Source organism: Staurois parvus, unplaced genomic scaffold (assembly GCF_062004578.1).
Source record: "Staurois parvus isolate SC_StPar_1 unplaced genomic scaffold, SC_StPar_1.0 ptg000101l, whole genome shotgun sequence".
NCBI classification, from domain to species: Eukaryota; Metazoa; Chordata; class Amphibia; order Anura; family Ranidae; genus Staurois; species Staurois parvus.
Window position 1 is genome coordinate 1098730 of NW_028317897.1, and position 23454 is coordinate 1122183.

At 42.4% G+C, this 23454-nt stretch overlaps 1 protein-coding gene and 1 long non-coding RNA gene across 4 annotated transcripts in view; one reads left to right on the forward strand and one right to left on the reverse strand.

Annotated features, from left to right (window-relative positions):
* RFX4 (regulatory factor X4) overlaps nt 1-6617 on the forward strand; it is a 125206-nt gene extending 118589 nt beyond the window's left edge. For all 3 annotated transcript variants that reach the window (XM_089671195.1, XM_089671197.1, XM_089671196.1), the window contains exon 18: nt 694-6617. In XM_089671195.1, the coding sequence (XP_089527321.1) occupies nt 694-963 (270 nt within the window). In that variant the 3' untranslated portion in view covers nt 964-6617. The remainder of the gene's footprint in view (nt 1-693) is intronic.
* A 7981-nt stretch (nt 6618-14598) lies between these two features.
* On the reverse strand, nt 14599-23348 carry LOC149467781 (uncharacterized). The gene is made up of 2 exons (XR_016311836.1): nt 23135-23348; nt 14599-15764 (listed from the first exon to the last, which is right to left on the reverse strand). It is a non-coding gene; the product is annotated as an uncharacterized LOC149467781 (long non-coding RNA).
* Between the last annotated feature and the right edge of the window lie 106 nt (nt 23349-23454).

A 23454-nucleotide genomic window follows, 5' to 3' on the forward strand; every position in this document is an offset into this window, starting at 1 on the left:
CCTCTACATGTTTTGCCAATCTGGCGTCCTCAGGAAGCTCGGAGCTTTGGAGCTTTGGTAGGCTTTAAAATAAACCTACCTGCCTGCTCACAGTCCTCCTTGGACTGTACACTGAGCTGTATTTGCAATTGTGTGCTAATGAAGACAGCCATGGCCCAGCACTGGGATGTCAGACTGTCAAAAGAGATGGAGAGGTGAGTATTGCAGAGTTTAGCTATGCTTTAAGCTGTGAAAATGAAAGAGGGAAGCTGATTGGTTGCCATGCAGAGCTGCTACAGTTTTCATAAATTCCCCTTAGAGCAGTGGTTCTTAACCTGGGTTCGATCGAACCCCAGGGGTTCGGTGAGTCAGTCTCGCGGGTTCGGCGGAGGTGAAGACCCACACCCGACTCATAAGATTCGTGCAGTAAATATTCATTATTATGTTTTTGTATTTGTGTGAAAATCATGTTTTAATGGTTTTGTTCTTTGTTCTTAACGGTTTTGTTCATTTTGTGCACCTATGTATAAATATATACCTATGTTTTGAATTTTAAAATTCATATTTTATTTTTCCAATTAAGAAGGGTTCGGTGAATGCGCATATGAAACTGGTGGGGTTCAGTACCTCCAACAAGGTTAAGAACCACTGCCTTAGAGTGTTTTAGTACAGTAAGTATGTTAACATTCTTGTATTTATACTTTTTTTCTGCAGTACCCATTTAACAGCCAGACGCGAATGGAGCCTTGTCTGATGAGCAGCACTCCCAGACTTCATCCAAGTCAAGTGGCACCACGCTGGCCAGATGTGGCATCAAGCAACAGCTGCTATACCTCCCCTTCTATGCACTCTGGCAGATATGGGAGCTCTACTGACATGTACACATCCTTGGCTACACGAAGGAACTCAGAATATGAACACATGCAGCATTTTCCTGGCTTTGCATATATAAATGGGGAGGCAAGCACGGGCTGGGCCAAGTGAAGCATGTACTTAAAACTCTTCAGAACTTCTAAGACTATTTCTAAAATTATAAGAACCTGGTTGTAAAAAGGGCATAGTTTTAAAAAAACGGACATGTACAGTGAATAAAAGTCCTTGTAGTGAATGAGAATTTATTGCTACTGTAGAGCACTATGTGGGGCCAAATGGTGCCTTTCAAATGTTAATTATCTCTGTTTATCTGATCCTGTGTGATTCCAATTCCAGACACTAATTATGTCCCATTCTGACTTTTGATGACATAGTTGGAAGCATTGGGAAGAATTGTATTTGCTGCCAAAAGCAACCCATCAGTATCTCCATTTTATGGTTCTAAAGCAACATGAGGGAAGGAAAGAGAGAATCAGATTGGTTGTGATAAGTAGCGGTAAACATTCCCTTTTCAGACAATTTTGAGCATGAGACCTCTCTATATTTAGAGGTCATCAGATACATACTTTCATGTTTAAACCTGCATTGGAAAATCTGAATGATTTTTATAGTCAGTACCTTTTCTTTCCCTTTCTTTAGGTCCTCTTCGTGTTCAGGAACAATTGGCACCTTAACACATCTAGGTAGTCCACTGCACTTGTGTAAAAGTGCACCACAACACATACAAAATGTTTGTACAAGAAATGGTTTCATATGCATATACTGTATGGACAGTTCTTTCACTACTGAGTTACAATGGGAATGTTGGTAAAGCAGGAGTCAGGCCTCATTCACATCTTCTGTGATTCTGCCTGTGATCCCAATTTGCATGGCAATCGATGTGCAACACACGTTTGGGTGCCATTATCCCTAACGGCACCCCAAATGCGCTGCGATTCTGCCACCTTTCAAAATCATGTGAAGCTTGTTTCCTGAAAAGTAGCTGGTGCTTCTTTTTGGGTGACAAAGGCGTGTAGGGCAGCCCATTCAAGTTAATGGACTAACCCTATTGGCATGCAAAATGCTCCACAACATTGTGCAGTGGGAACGTTAGTTCCAGCTACGTGAAAGTGTGACTGCAGCCTAAAAGTAACACTGGGTGATGTCTGCCTGTGGACACAGTTCAGTGGGGAGGAACTTCCTTAATACACAAGCAGACAGAATCAGAATTTGAAAATGAAAGATAGAAGCCGATTGATTGCCATGCACAGCTGCTCCAGTCTTGGTAAATGCCCATGTGTTATTTTGTGCTGGAATAAGGATAATATGAAATCACAGCCTTATCCCTACAAACCAAAAATGTGACTCAAGTGTCTGTAGAACACACTACATGGGCCTACTTCAGCTTGTGACACAGCTTTCTCACTGGCTTCATCCTAAATGTGCCTCACTTGGATTCATCTGTAGCCTGTGACATCACTATCAGCCTGTATACATGTCTTGCAATGCAACCCACCAAAACCTAAAAGAAGAGCTTTCCCAGTTAGACCATGGTCTAAGGAATCTGTATTCCCACCTTAAAGAGCGGTTAACAAGAGTAAAGCAGGTACAGCATTAATGCATTACCTCTTTTAAAACATCATCGAGCTAAATGTTTTCAAAACAGAGTTGGTCAAGCTAATAATAAAACTCAAAGAAAAGAAAAAAAAGAGTTTTAGGCTTGGGGACAGACATTAGAGGTGCCCTTTTGAAATGTTGGCCAAGTATTAGAAGATCTAACGTCAATGACACTGTTTTTAAATTATGTTAATCTCCCCGTTAAAGTATAGTATGATACATAACAAAGTCATTGAACAGGTGAATTTTGAGACGTTCCAAAAGCAAAAATATCAACCAGTGACCAGAATTGAAGATGGCCATAAACATTAGATGTCCATAGAATGATATGTGTAAGGGCCTGTGTTGATGGGCTTTTGTTTGCTTCGAATAGGTTTTGCATTCCAATAAAAGTATATAGAAATGAAAAACCCATCTGAAGAAGGTCAAATGCCGGTCAGAATGAGGTCAACTGCATCTCTAACGCCCTTGTCAGTGAATTCTGAATGATCTCTGAAGCATCTCAAAGTGCTGCCATGTACACAAGCCAAAGCCTATCAACACATGACCTAATCCTGGCTTGTCTTTAATGCATAGTAGGCCGAGGCAGACGCCCCAAAGCCGCTAGTATTAGGAGAAAAGGCTACTGCATTTTTTATTTGAAAACCCACTGTTCCCTGGTGCCTGTCTGATATCCATGCATGTTTGGAGGAGACAAGTTTGTACGTTTATGTAACAATAATGTGTGAGTGATAACAAAAAGTTCTTCTGTGTTTAAGATGGCCAATTAGAGACCATCTCCATATGTGCAATATTGCTTGGCAAATTTATTGTTCCATCTTGGCAGATCCCTATAAACCCCACTAACTGCTTCTCTATGGCAGCCAAAGACTGTCAGAGTCAATGTATCCTCCTTGGACATTTGAAATGTTGGGCAAACGTTTATAAATGTACTGACTGTAAATGTCATAGTTCAGTAAATCCCTACTTGTGCTATTTCTTTGTACAAAAAACTTTCCCATCTCTAGATACATTGAACAAGTGCAGTAGTGTCAGTAGGAATGCCAGCTCCCATATCTGTCCCTTTGTCTTGGCAGATATATCCGAAACCATTAAATTTTTTTGCCAGGTGATAACACAAACAAAATGTCATATTAAAAGATAGGTAAATAAATGCCACAAACACTCAGGCACATTCAGGCCCCTTTCACACTGGGATGAATCCACCTGTGATCTGCTTGCTCAGCATGGGGATTTGTCTACTGACCTCCATTGAATGGATGACAGGTCCATGTCTGCTCTGGTTATGCAGAGTGAACATGCACAGAGCCGTCTGTCCATTTACACCTGATTGCCATCTGATCTGATCTGCTGGACAGAAGAGGAATGGATCACCATCCGTCTGTTTTTAGTGAATCGGACTGGATATAGGTGGGTGTAAAACAGACACATCGTGTGAAAGGGGCCTTATCGAGAGAGCAGACCTTGTAATTATTTTCCTTTTTTTTTTTACCGTTAGCTCCTAAAAGCTTGGACATGTTTTGTCTATTAGATATTTGTAGCCCTTGAACAATGAAATTCAATTATGAAATCCTATATTTTGTTCAGCATAATATAGCAAATAAAGCACTCTGAATATAAGGAAGACCTACTGTTTCAACATTGGTGTTAGTCCGCAATTAAAAAAAAGACTAGAAATCTGGTGCCAGTTCGCAAAAATCCAGTTTGTTATCATTCTGCCATGTCAGTTTATGGAGGTAATGTCATCCTTTTCTATAGTGACATAGTCTGAACATTATGCTGTATAGTCCTCATTCATAAATCTTCATCTTAAATAATAACTGCCTTTGCCAATGAGATTTGAAATTTCAGATTCAAAACTTCTAACTGGAATATGAAATTCCAAATTTGATTTGTGGTTAGGCAGCACAATTTTTTTTTATGAAGCTGTATATATCTATATATTTATGCTCTGACTGCAGATCATGAGAATGCACACTTGCTGGTCTACTGGGAGCCCTCTGAAAACTTGACTTACTAATAAATCTTTATTTTATTCATTTTGCCACTTTTTGATTTAGAAAAGCATAATCATGTGGTGTGTAGCCCAAGCAAATATAAAATGTGTCACCTCAGTTCCTTCAGGCTGTAGATGCTCATGCTTAAACTGATCATGTAAAATGAGGTGGCTCTCCTTATATTATAGCACTAGAAACATTCATTACAGGAAACCTGTACATAGAGAATATGGAGACCATCACTGGCGAGTCGACTTCTCCCCTTCTGAAAATGCTAGCTGCCTGGCTAGCATGTGGATACAGTAGCTTTCATTTTTTTTAAGCACTGGATAATGTATGGGCAGATGGACAAGTATTCAAACATTATTTATTCTATCCATAAAGTACAAAAGTCAAAAACATTGGCAAATCAAACTATATATGCTGAAATACACATAACCAGTGTAATCTACATATTGTATATGTACATCTAGACTTTTCCTGTACCTCCTTTTCTACCTCCTGTCACTATCTGTTGTTCAGTGATACTGTCATTATCTTATGGAAAATTTCAACCAGTATACGGCCAGCTTGAGTCCCTGTTTTCTACTGATGGGCTGATTTACTAAAGGCAAATAGACTCTGTGCTTTGTGAGTGCAGTTCCTCCAGAGTTCCTCCGTCATCCAATCATGTACAAGCAAAATGCTGTTTTTTTCTTTTTCCTGCATGTGATTGGGTATTCTTTGCTAAGTGGAGCTTCACTTCATTTACTAAGCTCTGGAGTAACTGAACTTGCAAAGTGCACAATCTATTTTCCTTTAGTATACCCCCCCATATTTCATACTACACTCACTGATGGCGGGTGCAGTGGTCTGCAAGCTTCAATGCAAAAATTCATAAATGTACATTGATCATAGGATTAATGTTGCTGCATTTACAGCTGCAGTTTTTTTTTTTTTTGCAAAAGATGGACATAGTTTTTAACTTGTAAAGTTTACAAATACTACTGCCGTTTATGTAATTTTATGTTCAGGTTACGTTTCATGGGTTTGTGACAGGCTTGCTTTAGCAATTATACATAACCGTTAAAATGTATGTCTAGCCATTCTTTTTTGTTTTGGATAGAGTAGGAACGGGTTAAAACGCCCGTCTGGATATTTTTGTCTGTCTTTGTCCTACTTAGAAGCTACCCTTACTTCCTGCCCTGCAGATGTAACAGGGAATAATAGGGAATCGAACCTGGATAATGGTCACCTGAACATTAGCCCTCATTAGATAATTTACTCTCAACGCTTGCTTTGGTGACAACTCTAAAATTTTGGCCTTCCCCTTACTTTCTGTCTTGGTGACAATGGTCACCAAGATAAATTTAGAGTTAAATCTCTCCAGCATGGACACAGTCTACAATAAAAACTTATAGAGGTCTGTCCCTCCCATTCAATACAAGTTTTGCCGTTACATACCATTTAAAGTGTACCTGTCACAAACCTGGGAAACGTGAGGATGAATGCAAGTGCATCACTGGTTGATGCTTCCTTGTTACCCAATCTTGCAAAATGACTCAAAATAATTTGTGGAAATTAGTGGTTAATAAACAGAGCCAGATAGTAGATCCCATGAGAGAAATGATCAATACTTCTTGTGAATAAAAGAATATATTGGCAATTGTATTGTGTAGGGATAGTTATAAAAGCAGACTTACCATGCTCATGTTCATTTTCCAAATTCAGCAGGAAAAAAAAAATGTATATATTGTAATTTGCACACATGACGGATCTGTACATCACTAACTTTCACAATGATATACTTGTTGGCAAACAAAGTTGTGCCTTGCAGAAACTGCAATTTAACACAGGTGTATAAACTTTGTAATGTACTTTGTCTTAGACATTTCTGTGTCTAATCTGTAGCATTGTGAGTTTTTTTTTTAATAGAACACATTAACATGAATGTATTCCATATTTTAAAGAAACGCACTGAGGAAATAAAGCAGACTTATTACCCTATGGGTAAGACATTAATAAATGGTTTATATAACATCTGAGCAATCTATTATGTGTAGATAATATATTTCCTAGCAGCCAGTGTGGTAACTGTGCGCATTGCAAGTGAAAAAAGAAAAAAAAACCCAACATATTATTTGTACTGTTGTGAAGCAAGTATTCACGTCAATAAACAGTTTATTGGAAATATACATGTGTGGTGGTGATTATTCTTGAAAGGTCAGATATTCTTATCATTAAATACTCTGGAAAGTTTTACCCCCTTCATGACCAGGCCATTTTTTCCTATTTAGGACTGCTCTACTTCAGCTGGTAATTGCGCAATGCTGCACTCAAATGAAATTTGTCATTTTTTTTCACACAAATAGAGCTTTCTTTTGGTGGTATTTGATGATCACTGGGGTTTTTTTTATCCAATAAAAAAAAATTAAAAATATAATTTCTTCATAAATTTAAACCAAAATGTATTCTTCTACATGTCCTTGCCAAGGGAGAAAAAATCCCAACAAGTGTATATTGATTGGTTTGTGTGATAGTTACAGTGTCTATAAACATTCTTTTTAAGAATGTTCCAAACAGTTTTGGCCACGCCTAATGTTTTTGCTATCTCTCTGATGGGTTTGTTTAGTTTTTTCAGCCTAATGATGGCTTGCTTCACTGATAGTGACAGCTCTTTGGATTCCAAATGCAAATAGCACACTTGAAATGAACTCTGGACCTTTTATCTGCTCATTGTAATTGGGATAATGAGGGAATAACACACACCTGGCCATGGAACAGCTGAGAAGCCAATTGTCCCATTACTTTTGGTCCCTTACAAGTGGGAGGCACATATGCAAACTGTTGTAATTCCTACACCGTTCACCTGATTTGAATGTAAATACCCTCAAATTAAAGCTGACAGTCTGCAGTTAAAGCACATCTTGTTCGTTTCATTTCAAATCCATTGTGGTGGTGTATAGAACCAAAAATGTTAAAATTGTATCGATGTCCCAATATTTATGGACCTGACTGTATACTGAAACGTTTTTCTTTTTTTTTTATACACTAGTAATGGCGGTGATCAGCGATTTATAGTGAGACCGTGATAATGCGTGGTCAATCTGACACTAACTGACTGACACTGGCATCACCAGTGACACTAATACAGTGATAAGTGATAATAATATACACGGTCACTGTACTAATAACACTGGCTGGGAAGGGGTTAACATGCCAGGTTAATCAAGGGGTTAAGCGTGTCTCTTACAAGTGTTAATGTGTGTAATATGTGCTGCTATTCACTAAATATCTGTTTGTTCCTTCTCTCTGCTTTGCACGGAGAAGAAACAAACAGATTGTTCCCTCTGTACAGAGTCCTGTGTGTTTGTCAGCACAGGGCACTGGGCTGTGATTGGAGACTGCTGATCAGCAGATCCCAGCCATGAATCATATGTTGAAACCTGTTGACAAAATCCCACTGTGCACCATTACAGCAGGAGTCCCCTGGCAGTAAACAGCTGGCAAGTGGTTAAAGAAGAACTTAAGGCAATTTTTTCTTTATTTTGGACAGAAAAATGGAGGGCTATAATATTATGATTTTTTTCCATCTGTGTCCAACTGGGGAGCTTTGCCTTCATTTCCTGTGCTGCCAAAACATCAGTGACAACCCAAAATCTTATAGTTTCTTTCACTTTTGGTTTTAGTGGTAAAACAGGACAAACAAAGAGGGTGAATCTCCCTATTTAAACCAAACAACAACAAAAAACAAAATGCAAGGTTTTCTGGTTAGCAAACAGTTGCTTTCCAGTGATGGCCAGAAGTTCAAGTACAGTCAGCGCAACTCTATTGAATTTTAATGTTCTTGTGTTAAAAATTAATAAAAACAGTGGGTAAGTTTTTGAAAGTACACCTAGACACAGATATGCGCAAGCAGTCTTGTGGATGTGGATTTCCTTCTGAAAAGAAGCAGTTTGAGAACTGCAAGATCTTAGAAGTAACATTCATGCATGGTAAGTTGTTTTTTTTCACATTACAGTCATACATATTTAACTTACATTGTAATACAAGTTGAATTACACAGTAAATATATGGTAATCATATTCAGGCAGTGCCTTACCTAGATTCAAACTCCAGACAGACAAAGAGTTAAATACAAAGTTTAAGTGCATACATGATTTACCAGCCAGAGGCCCTGCCAGTCTGTACGAACAAATTAGTGACCTTACTTGTATGTACTGTAGTAAACCAATATAATATATACTATGTTGTCAAAAGTATTGGGACGCCTGCCTTTAGACATACATGAACTTTAATGGCATCCCAGTCTTAGTCTGTAGGGTTCAATATTGAGTTGGCCCCGCCCTTTGCAGCTATAACAGCTTTAACTCTTCTGGGAAGGCTGTCCACAAGGTTTAGGAGGGTGTCTATGGGAAGGTTTGACCATTCTTCCAGAAGCGCATTTGTGAGGTCAGGCACTGATGTCGGATAAGAAGGCCTGGCTCGCAGTCTCTGCTCTAATTCATCCCAAAGGTGTTCTATCGGGTTGAGGTCAGGACTCTGTGCAGGCCAGTCAAGTTCCTCCACCCCAAACTGGCTCCTCCATGTCTTTATGGACCTTGCTTTGTGCACTGGTGCGTGGTCGTGTTGGAACAGGGAGGGGCCATCCCCAAACTGTTCCTACAAAGTTGGGAACATGAAATTGTCCAAAATGTCTTGGTATGCTGATGCCTTCAGAGTTCCCTTCACTGGAACTAAGGGGCCAAGCCCAACCCCTGAAAAACAACCCCACACCATAATCACCCCTCCACCAAAGTTTACATTTGGCACAATGCAGTCAGGCAAGTACCATTCTCCTGGCAGCCGACCAATCAAGACACGTCCATCAGATTTCCAGAAAGAGAAGGGTGATTGGTCACTCTAGAGAACATGTCTCCACTGCTCCAGAGTCCAGGGGCGGCGTGCTTTACATCACTGCATTTAACACTTTGTATTGCACTTTTGTTGTGCTAATCTGAAGTCCACATGAAGTTTGTATTGCACTTGGTGAAAGAAGGCTTGGATGAAGCTGCTCGGCCATGGAAACCCATTCCATGAAGCTCTCTATGCATTGTTGTTGTGCTAATCTGAAGACCGCATGAAGTTTGGAGGTCTTTAGCTATTGGCTCTGCAGACAGTTGGCGACTTCGGCACACTGTGCACTTTAGCAAGCGCTGACCCCTCTTTGTCATTTTATGTGGCCTACCACTTTGTGACTGAGTTGCTGTTGTTCCCAGTTGCTTCCACTTCGTTATAATACCACTAACAGTTGACTGTGGAATATTTAGTGCTAAGGAAATTTCACGGATGGACTTATTGCACAGGTGGCAACCTTTCACAGTACCATGCTTGAATTCACTGAGCTCCTGAGAGCGACCCATTTTTTCACAAATATTTGTAGAAGCACTCTGCATGCCTAGGTGCATGGTTTTATACACCTGTGGCCATGGAGGTGATTGGAACACCTGAATCCAATGATTTGGAGGGGTGTCCCAATATTTTTGGCAATATAGTGTAGCTAGGTCACCTCCCTGCCCCCAACCTGTGACTGGACAGTGAAGGATCAGCAGCAGTTCACCCCCCACTTATCTGCACATATGGGGTCTAAATCTCCAGCCAGCTGACTTTGTAAAAGCAAACAGGCCTTTTATTTTCCAAAAACAGCCAAAACAACAAACTGCTTTCTGCAGCATAGGAAACAAAAACAATCCATAATCCTGGTATACAGAAAATAAAACTACAGCTCACCGTCAGTATATACTATTCCCACACCAGGGTTTAAGGTTCCTGTCTGCTTTGGGGGGGGGGGGCAGAAAAGGGCCACAGGAGCCCAGGCAGTGTCTCAGTTGTCAGATGTTCCACAGTCCTCTTACCACCTCACAGGGACCCACTGGCTACTTTACTTTTCAGCTTTCTCTTGCAGATTGGATAAACTTCTCAGAGCATAATAGCTGTAGTCAGGGTTGGAGGCTCTTTCCCACCCAAAAATCTCTCTAATATGAGGACTTAACAATCCAAGGAAAGATGTAAACCAGCTTTCCCTCTCTATCAGATCACCCTGGAACCCCTCACCCTGCATAGGTGAGAATTCCTGAGTACTTCATTCTGCTATCTACCATTCCCTCAAAACAGACCAAAATCCAAACAAAAGGGACACATACAGCGGGCAAAATAAGTATTGAACATGTCACCATTTTTCTCAGTAAATATATTTCTACAGGTACTATTGACATGAAGTTTTCACCACATTAGTAAAACTCATGCAATCCATACATACCAAGAAACCAAAACAAATAAATTCAGAAATTAAGTTAAAATTAAGAGAGGGCATCTCCATTTTTGTGCTGCTTTCCAGGCCTGTGTTCCACTACAAATTTAAAATCTTGTAGGGCCACGAACCACCTGGTTACCCTAGCATTTAAGTGTGTGTTCTGCCTCATCCATGTAAGTCTGACACCCACCAAAAATTCTTGCCAAGAAGAAAATAAAAAGAATCCAAAAGCTGGCTTGTTGGCCAGGCATTCTCACTCTACCACAGCATAGTTTTTCTTGGCAGCCATTAACTTCCTGCCGAGAAAGACTATAGAGAGTGTTCCCCTTTCACTGAACTCTTGATACAAAACACCTCCTAATCCTTCACTGCAGGCATCTGTTTGGACAATAAACTCCTTAACCACTTGTCATCCACCCTATAGCAGAAGTACTACTACAGGGTAGCACGGCTGCACAAAATCACACACACACACACATATATATATATGTGTGATTTGCATTTCTTTGTAGGGGGCATGCGCATGTGCCTCCCTACCCATGCTGCTATTGGCAGCTGGGAATGTTAATCACCGGGTCCCGGCTGGAGATTCCTGACCGGCACTCGGTGATCATCAGCAAAGCTGACATGGGAGAAACCTGTGTGTAAACAACACAGGTCTCTCTCCTGTCAGCATGGACATGCTGCTCTGTATCTCTCTGCACAGCAGCAAGATACAAAGCAGCATGTCTCCCAAGTAAAACAGCACATAGCACACAATGTAAAACACACACAGCACACAGTTAACCCTTTGATTACCACAGATGTTAACCCCTTCCTGTACAGTGTCATTAGTACAATGTCAGTGCTTATTATTAGCACTGATCACTGTATTAGTGTCACTCAGTGGCAGTTAGTCAGTTCCCCCCCAGTGTCAGAATGCCTGTCGCAGTCCCGCTATAAGTTGCTGATCGCTGCCATTACTAGTATAAAAGAAATTAAAATTCCAGTAAATATACTGCCATTTGTAGATGCTATAACTTTCACGTAAACCAATGAATATACAATTATTGGAATTTTGTTAACAAAGACATGTAGCAGAATACATTTTGGCCTAAATTTAGGAAATTTGATTTTCAACATTTTTTTATTGGATATGTTTTATGGCAAACAGTCAAAAATATCTGCTGACTGGCTGGGGTCCTGGGTCATTGTCATCCCTTCCCACCATCGAGGGAGCCTACACTTCACTGCTACATGAATACACACACACACTAAATGGTCATGTGTGTGGACAGGCTGTGAGACAATTTTGCAGAGCAAAGATACCATCATTCCATCATCATTCCCTGAGTATGAGGAGAGAGGGACTCTTCAGAGAAGTGAAAAATTCATATAAGAGGTCCATAGGCCACACAGAGAGAGTGCCGGCCTGTGCTGAGCCCAGGCGCCTCTAGGTGGCAGTGCACCAAGGCGGCTGCCTAGTTTGCCTAGTGGAAGCACCGGCCCTGCGTACGACCCCTGCCACTTGGTTAAAAACTTACTCTCCACGGTAGGTATAAGCACATCCACCCAGTCCCCAACCTGGGATTAAGCTTGGCAGCCCCCTTGTACAACTTTCTCTGGGCTTTTTGTACCATCTGTAAATGCTCCCTGACCAAAGCCATCACCTTAGCAATTATCTCTCTCATTTGGGTGATATGCTCTGTGTGGAGAAGATTTGACTATCCAGGTTTCTTCTACCAAGTCAAGCAACCTGTGGTCTTTGCCTGTACACTAACTCAAACAGAGGAAACATAGTAGATGCCTAAGGTACCTCTTCAATGGCAAACATAAGCACAAGGAGTAAGCAGTCCCAATCATTTCCATTTTTTGTACAACTCTCTTGAGCATAGATTTTAGAGTCTTATTGAACCTTTCCAGTTGATTTGTCTGTGGGTGATAAATCAAAGTACACAATTTTTTAGTCTGGAATAACTTGCGCAGATCTGCCATCACCATTGGCATGAACATAGTGCCTTGGTCCGTTAAGATCTCTTTAGGGAACCCAGTTCTTGAGAATGTGTTAAATAACTCTCGAACAATCGGTTTGGAGGAAGATTTCCTCAGTGGGACAATTTCTGGATACCTTATTGCATAACTGAATACCACCAGGATTTATTGGTTTCTCCGAGTCAACTTCACCAAGAGGCTCACCAGATTCATTGTAATCCACTCAAATGTTATCTCAATAACAGGTAGAGGCACCAAGGAGATCCTAAAATGCGACACTGGAGGAGGTAGCTGACAAGTGAGGTATGAGCCATAATACCTTTTCACATCAGCAATGACCTCCTCAGTAGAATCAGTCTGTTATTCATATTTTCTCAGCCCCTAGCTAACCTCCCAATGTGTCATTGTGAGCAAGGTCGAGTGCAATGTGTCTAAAAGGCTTGAGGAGCAATAACTGGTTCACAACTTCACCCTGGACTTCAGTAATTAAGTACCGCAAATCACTGTTAAATGCAAAGTGCAAAAAAACGTATTTCAGCCTCAAGCATTTGTGATACCCTGTTAATCACTGTGATTTGTTGTCTGGCATTTTTTTTATATGGGGTCCCTCATTTGGGCAGTGCTAAATGCTTCCCTTGACACCTCCAGGTCAGGATGCGCTGGACTAATGGGCTTTCTTCCTCTTCGAACATAACATGCAGTGGGGAGATTTATTCAACATTCTCCCCATTACCAGTATAGGAGGGGACCCTTAGCCACCCCTTAGCCCAGGGGTGCTCAACCTGTGGCCCTCGGAGCCCTCTGATGTGGCCCTCAACCTCAAACAAGGGAAGCACATGCCCAGGGTCAGCAATCCGTTGATTGTGATTTGGGCTTGCCAACCCACTATCCCAAAGCATTAGAGTGCATGGAGCTGGCTCTGGCAGCGAAGGAAGCAGGCGGCCACGGAATGAGCAGAAGCGACATAAGCTGATGCTTCCTCTGTAGTCTCGGCTCCTGTCCCAGGCAGAATGATACCAAGTACACTTCACCTGGGATCTTACTAGCAGCCTGGAGATGGAGAGCAATGCCAGCAGAATCTAGAAGAGGAAAAGAAGGGCAGTGCATTAAACTGTGCTTTTGCAATAGGCATACTAACACCTATAAAAGGTTTAACAACTATTAGGCTGCTGTCACACTGAGCCGTGGATGGAGAGCAGTGCATCTGCAGCTTTCCTGCAAGTTAGCTGCACTGAGCCACAAACTTCTATTGTATCCTGCTGATTCGGTGCACTTTCTGAAAGTGTACCACACACACAAAATGTAATAGAAGTCTGTGGCAAAGCGCAGCTTACCTGCAGGTGCACTGTGCTGTACCTGTGGTGCAGGTAAACTGCAGCGCATCAGTGTGAAATCAGCCTTATAGGGGGCACAGGACAGTAAGGGCTCATTTACATTTGTGATTTTGGGGGTAGTAAAACCCCATACTTGAGATTTGTTTTTACTATACCCCCCCCAAACTAATACTGTAGTGTACTGGCCCGCCCCATGCGATCTCCCTGTCACATTCTATTGTGCACTTGGACAGGAGGGACGTTGGGGGTGGCATAAACAGGAACCAATCCTCTCCATTTTCCTTCTCCTCCTCTCTCTCCTGTTGGCATTCAGTGGACGACACAGGTAAAAAAATAATTTTTTTGGATATTAACATTTCCAAGGGACAAGGGGGACACTTGGAGAGTAGCCTCTTTAGGAAGGAAACTGCTGGCAATATCATCTTGCATGTCAGCAGCTTTCATCTGGAGCCCTTGAAGAGATCCATCCTGTATAGTCAATTTTTACGTATCAGATGTAACTGTACACATGAACGGGTGTTTCATAAAGAGGCAGATGAGCTTACAAAAAGATCACTAGCATAAGGATACACAAAAACACGTCTTAAAAAGACTTTTAATCGTGTAAAAAATTTGGATAGACATGATCTTCTACTCAAGTCCAATGACCATCAAATAACTAATAAGTAGGAAGTTAGGGTCATTCTTAAATACTCCAATGAACATGCAAAAATAAGATAGATATTACAAAATCATTGGTCTGTCTTGGCAGGAGACCCGATCATTGGTAACCTAGTAGGCGACAATCCCTCAATTACCTACAAAAGGGCAAGGTCCTTAAAAGACCTTCTAGTACAAAGTGAATATAGGGGGAATTAGAGACATGATCCATGCAAATATGCTGGCCCTTTCTCTTGTGAAGGATGTGCACATTGTCCCTATCTAAGTAACAAAAAACACTTCACTCTCGCTAATGAAGAGAAATTTATCTCCAGACATTTTGTCAACTGTCAAATGGGGTAGTATACATTATGCAATGTGAATGTGGATCTTTTTATGTTGGTAAAACGTACCTGTCTTTTTTCTTTTCCTTGCCCCAAGGTTTCTAAATGTCAAATCCTCCTAGTTCATTTACATTTTGACTTCCTCATGGGGGATATTCCCTTATGAATATATCGCAAAGATTGTTTTACATGTACTTGTGTTGCATTACAAAACTATGTGATGTACTATTTGGATTGTATGATAATTTTTGTGAAGTTTTAGAACTGTACAAGTGTCTTTGATGTGGGAGCTTTTGTTTGCCTTCTTTGATAGGGATGTCTCCATTCTGTGTGCCCGACACAGAAAGGGTCTCTCTCATCCGTGTTCAATGGAGTGGGACCTATTTATGGCCAAATAGAGCAATGGGGCCAGGTGCCCACACTAGGGGAGGTACTGTTCCTTTCCCTTTAGCTCTCATGCACAGTCATGTGCAAGCCACGTCTCTCCGTGTAGGCAGCAGTCTCCAATATGGCGCCTGTAAGGTCAATGGAAGTACGTCATTCCAGAGTCGGACGTGATGTCAATGAGGTTAGCGCGTTCGCGTTCTCATGTTTTCCTCTATCTTCTTTGCTTCTTCGTTGTTGGTAGCCTGTCATTACAGAGCTCAATGAGGTTGAACATTGACTCCTCCTCCTATCACTATACGGCTCTATCTTAGATTTCAATTAGACAGGCATGCTTCTGTTGTACTCCTAAAGTGATCTGTCACATATTAAATATCTGTAAGAAAAAAAAGTGTATATGCACAGTAAACATAAAAAAAAAGAGATTAAAAACATTTTGATATCTCTTAAAGTGTATCCATAGCCAACACTTTGTTGTAGTTTTGGACAGCATAGGGAAAGGGTAAACCCCGGCAGGTTATTTTTTGCAATCTTTGTACTATTGGGGAATTTTTCTGTCACATCCCATCTCAGAGATGCAGCAGGATGTTATAGGAAATCCCAATATTAAGGGAAACTCTTGTCTTAGAGAGTATCACCAGAACAGGCTTCCCCACTGGAAGATTTTCCCTTATCTTTTATTCTGGGGATAACTCTAAAATGCTGCATTCCCCTCACAATTCAGCATTATACACTTACTACTACATGAAGGCCAGTGATATAAGCTTTTCAGCACAGTATATTTAAAGCCCAACTCTGGCCCCATCTAACCAAGTCAGGCCCTTGGTAGTAACTTATGCTTTATGTGTTCTAACACTACCTTTTCCATAGTCTCCAGGCCACTCATGTGATGTTGCGGGACCCTCTTCTACAGGCTGGCCAGTTCTGACTGATGACTCTCTACACCAATACACTGTGAATGAAGGAAGCTGTAATGACGCTCCCTTAGGGATCGGGGCCAGTGCACTCTGCACATACGGTTTACACTCAATCTTCTGGGTTAGGTGATGCTGAGTATCATTCAACTCAACAGTTGGAAAGCCTCTTGTGGTGAAGAAGAGGTACTGTGGGTGACAGCTCCAGAGTAAAAGTGAGTACCGTATTTGCCGGCGTATAAGACGACCCCCTACTTTTCCTGCTAAATGTAGTGTTTGGGCTATACTCGCCGTATAAGACTACCCCTCTTCCAGTGCACACCAGTGGGAGGAATAGTGCCCCATCATCGGTGTCAGTGGGAGGAATAGTGCCCCATCATTGGTATTAGTGGCAGGAATAGTGCCCCATCATTGGTGTCAGTGGGAGGAATAGTGCCCCATCATTGGCATTAGTGGCAGGAATAGTGCCCCATCATTGGCATTAGTGGCAGGAATAGTGCCCCATCATTAGTATCAGTGGGAGGAATAATGCCCCATCATTGGTATCAGTGGGGGGAATAGTGCCCCATCATTGGTATCAGTGGGGGGAATAGTGCCCCATCATTGGTGTCAGTGGCGGGAATAGTGCCCCATCATTGGTATCAGTGGCAGGAATAGTGCCCCATCATTGGTATCAGTGGCAGGAATAGTGCCCCATCCTTGGTATCAGTGGCAGGAATAGTGCCCCATCATTAGTATCAGTGGCAGGAATAGTGCCCCATCATTAGTATCAGTGGGGGGAATAGTGCCCCATCATTGGTGTCAGTGGGAGGAATAGTGTCCCAACATTGGTGTCAGTGGGAGGAATGGTGTCCCATCATTGGTGTCAGTGGGGGGTGGAATAGTGCCCCATCATTGGTGTCAGTGGGGGGGGGAATAGTGCCCCATCGTTGGTGTCAGTGGGGGGGAGGAATAGTGCCCCATCCTTGGTATCAGTGGGAGGAATAGTGCCCCATCATTGGTGTCAGTGGGAGGAATAGTGCTCCATCATTGGTATCAGTGACACCAATGATGGGGCACTATTCCTCCCACTGACACCAATTACAGTTGCTGACCCTGTTCTAGTATGGTGCTGCTGCAGCCAGCATATGTGGTTGCAGCAGCACCTATACACTGAACACTTACCTGCTGCTCCGACACTTGATTTTCGCGGGGCCGCTCGGCTCCGCCCCCTCGCCGGTGATTGGCCGCCTGTGTGCCTTTCCTGAGCTACAGTTCTGGCGGCCAATCACCGGTGAGGAGTCGGAGCGCACCGCGCCGCCCCCCTAAAAAGTGTCAGTATGCCGTATACCGGCATATAAGATGACCCCCGACTTTTGAGAAGATTTTCAAGGGGTAAAAAGTCGTCTTATACGCCGGCAAATATGGTATATCACCCTGAGCTGCTTTTTTATTTATCACTACCTGGGGGACTATTGTAGGAGTGGGGCTTGAAGGGGCAAATATAACAAAGCGGAGTTCCAGACGGTTTTATGTTTATTAAAAGCCAGCAGCTACAAAAACTGTAGCTGCTGACTTTTGAAGTGTTACTAAACCCACAACAGTAAAATCAGCCTGTATCTGCAGTAAAGCATGCTTGTTATACTCACTGTGGAACCTAAGGGGTTAATCCTCTGCATTGTGTAAAAAGGCCATTTGATCCTGACTTCTCTGATCCTCCCCTTTTTCAAGCGACCACCTCTTATCTCCTGATAACACAGACTGAACCGTAGGCATTTTGCACATGCTCAGTTTGGTGTGTATTGCTAGAGACGTTTTATTTTTTTCTTAGGAAAGTGCATGTGATCAGCACAAGGCCAATCAACACTAGTCAGACAGAGGTCAGGGGTTTTGCATCCTCTCAGAGCAGAAAGAAAACTCCTCCTTTAGCTAGTGCTTTGCTGAATACTGATAGAAGTCACAAGTCTGCTATATACTGCTGATGATACTAAATTAATTGCATTTCCATGTTCTGTGTACTGTGGGAGACCAGATATAGTGGATGCAGGGTCCTGGGATTAGTAACACTTTAATAGACACACAATCACCTGTCCCAGTGTCCAGCGACGTGCTCACCCGCGCCGTCCCTTCTTTCCTTCTTCTCTCCCCAGTGCAGGCATCTCAACTGTGGGCACCAGGCGGTGACAGCTTGAGGCTTCACAGCTGGGTGCCCACTGCGCATGCGTGAGTCATGCTGCACATCCTGATTGGTCCGGCAGTCTTCTGGCACCTGTGAAAGTTCTCAGTAGACTTCGGGAGGAAGGAGGGGGGCCGAACTTCTGGCCCACTTCGCTGCAACGAACTGAGCCGGAAGTGGGAGCAGGTACCCGTCAAAATCATGTATCCGCTCCATCCTCTCCCCCCCAAAAGGTGCCAAATATGGCAGTGGAAGGGGGGAGGAGAAGGTAAACAAGCGGAGCTTCCACTTTAGGGTGGAACTCTGTTCTAAAAAGGCAAAAACGGTTGCCAGTCATCCAGTAGTAGTATTTAACAAAGTGATGGCAGAAAAAAGTCTAAGTAGTCTATCGAATCTGTCCCATTTTTATTTTTTTTTTTGGCGTATTGATAAGTCATTATTCCAATAAGGTGTAAATAATAATGGTGTGCAGTAACCATAATAGCCAATCATATACCTGCTTTAATCAGTTCAGAATGTCTAGAAAAGTGAATTGTAAAATGATTTCTGATAAGCAGCAGTGGATTACTGCATTTTGTCTTTTATAAAGGTCAGTAAAAACTATAATGTTCCTTTCTATAACACAAACCATCACAGCAAATGCTTAGGTCTTGCAGCGAGGGTGTAATCTATACGCTGTTAGTAATATTAGCTTAAGCAGGCGATACTGATCATGATACTTTACCCCTTAATGACCCTGCGCAATAATGTAAAATGCATGTGCATGTATATTTAAAGGGAACCTTGTACTAGTTAAAGGAATAGGTTTGCTGCAAAGCCAGTGTCAGGACATTGCTGTACTTACCTTCCATACAATCCTTTGCCACCCCAATCCACCCTAAACTGGAGCTGAAGGTTGCTTTAAAGTGATAGTAAACTGTAAAGTGAATGTTTGCCCTACAGGTAAGTTTATAAGAAGTCTTATCAATATGTACTGTGAATATCTCCTAATCTTGCGCCATTTAGAAGATATTCATATTGACTCCAGCTGATGATGTCACTGTGCATAAGCAGTTCGCTCTGCATTCAGGGCATGCTCAGCGTGCCATGAATGTAGAGAGTTCCATGCCAATGACATCACTCATGCTCATGCACATGGGAGTCACTATTGTAACAGGGCACTCTCTAAATTCATGGCCTACCTTTCAAACAGCTGGAGAGTGTGAAACTGCAAGGAAGACTGGATGACAATAGAAGCGCTAGGAGAAGTGACAACTCAGTGCTGGAGGGCTCTGTTTGAATGGTGTGTAATGATGCGCTAGTATGTATACTAGCACATTAGGGCACAAACCTGTAGGGGACCCATAAAAAAAAAAATTACCATTGTTTTAAAGAATTTGGAAAGCTGCATGAAGCTTGGTGAAAGCTTTGGATATTATTTTTTTTAATGTTATTTTTCTATGCATACTGCTATTAAACAAGCTGAAATCTGTGTATGCAAGGCCTTAAAGTGTATGTAAACGCTATTAATGAACATCTTTATTCTCTTTTGGGCTGGTAAATAATCCATTAAAACTGTTTTCTTATACTGTATCTGTTAGAGTGTTACTAAACCCACAACAGTAAAATCAGTCTGTATATGCAGTAGAGCATGCTTGTTATACTCACTGTGGAACCTAATGGTTAATCTTCCATAATGTGTAAAAAGAAGTTTGATCCTGTCTTCTCTGATCCTCCTCTTCTTCCACTGTCCCCAATCCATATGTTGATAGTACAGTGCCTTGGGGACAAGCTGCACATGCTCAGTTTGGTATGCATTGCTAGAGAGTTTTTATTCTTGGGAGGGTGCATGTGATCAGCACAGGGCTAATCAGCACTGTCCAGACAGAGGGTCAGAGGTTGCGCAGACATTAATGTCTCCTTTATAAAATCAATGCCCCCTCCCACCAATACCTCCCCCATCAACTTCATTGGCCCCTCACTAATTCCAGTGGATCATTCCTGGCTCCAATGGCTCCTCAACAATGCCACTGTATTCTTCCTGAAACCAATGGTCCCCACCAATGCCCACGTCTCCCTCTTGTCACCCAAGGCATACTACTGTACCAATGGCAAGCCCACCAACTCCAGTGACCCCTTCCTAGCACTAATCTGCCCCACCAACATTAATGTATCTTTCCTGGCAGCAATGTCCCCCCCCACCAATACCAATGTCTTCTTCCTGGCTCCAATAGCCCTTCACCAATACCGATGACTCCTTTCTGACTCCAATGGCCCCTCACCGATACCAATGTATTCTCCATGGCCCCTCACTGATACTAATGTATCATTCCTGGTAACATTGGCCCCCACTGATACCAGTGTCTTCTTCCTGCACCATTGCTCCCCTCTCCCACCTATGCTGATGACTCCTTCTTGACACTACATTGGGATGTGGCACTTTGAAAGTCCCCATTGGTTTACAGCAAGGGGCCAATATTGCAAGGAATATTTGGTATTGGTGAGGGGCCAATGATGCCAAGAAGGAAATGGTGGTGTGGGAAGGGAGGCATTGAAGAGAAATTAGCATTCCAGGAGAGACATTAGTAGTATCAGTGGGGGGGGGGGGGGGCAATGGTGGCAAAAAAGGAGACAATGCTGTTAGTGGAATGTAAGAAGGGTTGAAATGGAAGTGCCACACCGTTGCTATAAGGTCCAGATACAACATTATTCCATTAAAAGTCACAGGTATAATTCAAGAAGTAGCCAATGCGTTTCGGGAGTCTACATGCCTTCTTCAACAGGGCTAGAAAGAACATAAGACTTTCATATCAATCTGGCATCAATACATTGTCCCTTCCCCGGGGTAACAGTTAAAACCAGTCAATCGTATCAGAAAAATTACATACAAATTAGAACAAAAGTACATGTTGATGTCAGATTGATTTGAAAATCTTATGTTCTTTCTAGCCTTTATGAAGGGGGCACGTAGACCCCCGAAACGCGTTTGATATTCTTGCATTATACCCCAGACCTTTAATGGAATAAAGCTGAATCTGGACCTTTTAGCAGTGGTGTAGCGCTTTAATTTCAACTCTTCTTACATTTCACTAAAAGCCAAGGAGACTGTGGAGATCCACTGGGGTGTAGAAGGAACCAAATCATTTACACCATTAGCAAAAAAGAGGAATCGAGTATCTAGCTGCTCATCACCAGCATAAATGCAAACAGAAATAACCCCCTTTGTGATTTTAGTTCAGCTGACATGCCATCACACATATGTTGATGAAAAACTTTTTTCCATATACTTTATTGTACAGAATTATCAAAAAATACATTACAACTTAAAAACAAACTAGCTCTGATAGCTATTCCAGAAGTGTAATCCCTTATAAGGTTACAACAATTAAATATTCCCAAGAAATCTGATGCGTTTCGATCAATTCAATTTTAAATCTTCTTCAGGGGGCATAAGAACCAAAGGGATCTAAAACAGTAGTTGAGTGGTTAATGTTTATTAAAGCAATCTTAAAAACACTGGCGTTTAAGGTGGGATTGCATGATCCAACATTTGATGGTGTGAGCAATCAGGAGGACAAAAGTGATCACATACGCATCTCATAGTACAGGCGGCAGAGAGGGAAAAGCAGACCACCCTCCCATGATAGAACCAATAGACACAAGGGCCTAGAGTATCCATCTTTCTGTAGGAAAGATACCAAAAATTCCATTGCCCCCCACTGATAATAATGTCTCTCCTGCAATGCTAATGTCTCTTCAATACCCCCCTTCCCCCACCACCATTTCTTTCTTGGCATCATTGGTCCCTCACCAATACCAATGGATCCTTCCTTGCAATATTGGCCCCTCGCGGTAAACCAATGGGGACTTTCAAAGTTCCATATCCCAATGTAGTCTCAAGAAGGAGTCATCAGCATAGGTGGGAGGAGGGAGCACTGGTGCAGGAAGAAGACACTGGTATCAGTGGGGGCCAATGTTACCAGGAATGATACATTGGTATCAGTGAGGGGCCATTGGAGGATACATTGGTATCAGTGAGGGGCCATTGGAGCATTGGAGGATACATTGGTATCAGTGAGGGGCCATTGGAGCATTGGAGGATACATTGGTATCGGTGAGGGGTCATTGGAGTCAGAAAGGAGACATCGGTATTCGTACCGGGCTATTGGAGCCAGGGAGGAGACATTGGTATTAATTTTTCCCTTGGTGATGAGGTGACTGGGGATACTTTTTGGTCCACTGGAAAATAAGTCCAAACCCCTAGGCAACTGTTCAGAAGTGTCTCTCTCTCCACACTTCCACCAATTGGTCAAGTGTCTGGTGAGGAACCACCTCCATCAAGGAATACCAGCGCACCAGTTACACCAACATTAGTACCGTAAGGTAACAAAACCAGTTACGGGTCCAGCACTATCTTTCCACTTTCCTCAACTGGTGTTAATGGGGGAGACATTGGTACCAGTGGTGGTGCCATTGCTGCCAGGAAGGAGACATTGCAATTATTGGCGAGGTCACTGATGCCCTGGAAGAGACATTGGTGTTGGTGGTGAGGGGGTGCATGGGTGCTAGGAAAGAGACATCATAGTTGCTGAGGTAACATGGGTATTGCTGGGTGGAGTACCATATTGGTATCAGTGGAGGGCCATTGTTCCCAGGAAACAAATTGGTGTAGGTGAGGAGACATTGCAGACTACTTACCTGATCGCCTCTACATCTAGTGTGAGTAGGAGATCATTCCACCCGACAAAAAAGCCAGAGGATTAGCAGAAGGGGGGCATGCTTTGGCTTTTGTAATGCTTCCATAATTAGCGTTCACCGCATTACTCAATACAGATAATACAAGTTTATTTCAACTGTTTGCATTAACAATGCCATATTTGGTGTGAGGAAGCTTTCAAACAAAGAGCAGCGAGCTTCACAAACATGGCGAACTAGGACCTTCCTTTGAACTCGAGTGTTGTGTATTGTGTGAGCATGCGCAATCCGGGCACGATGGTCAGGCCTCTAGCCAATGATTA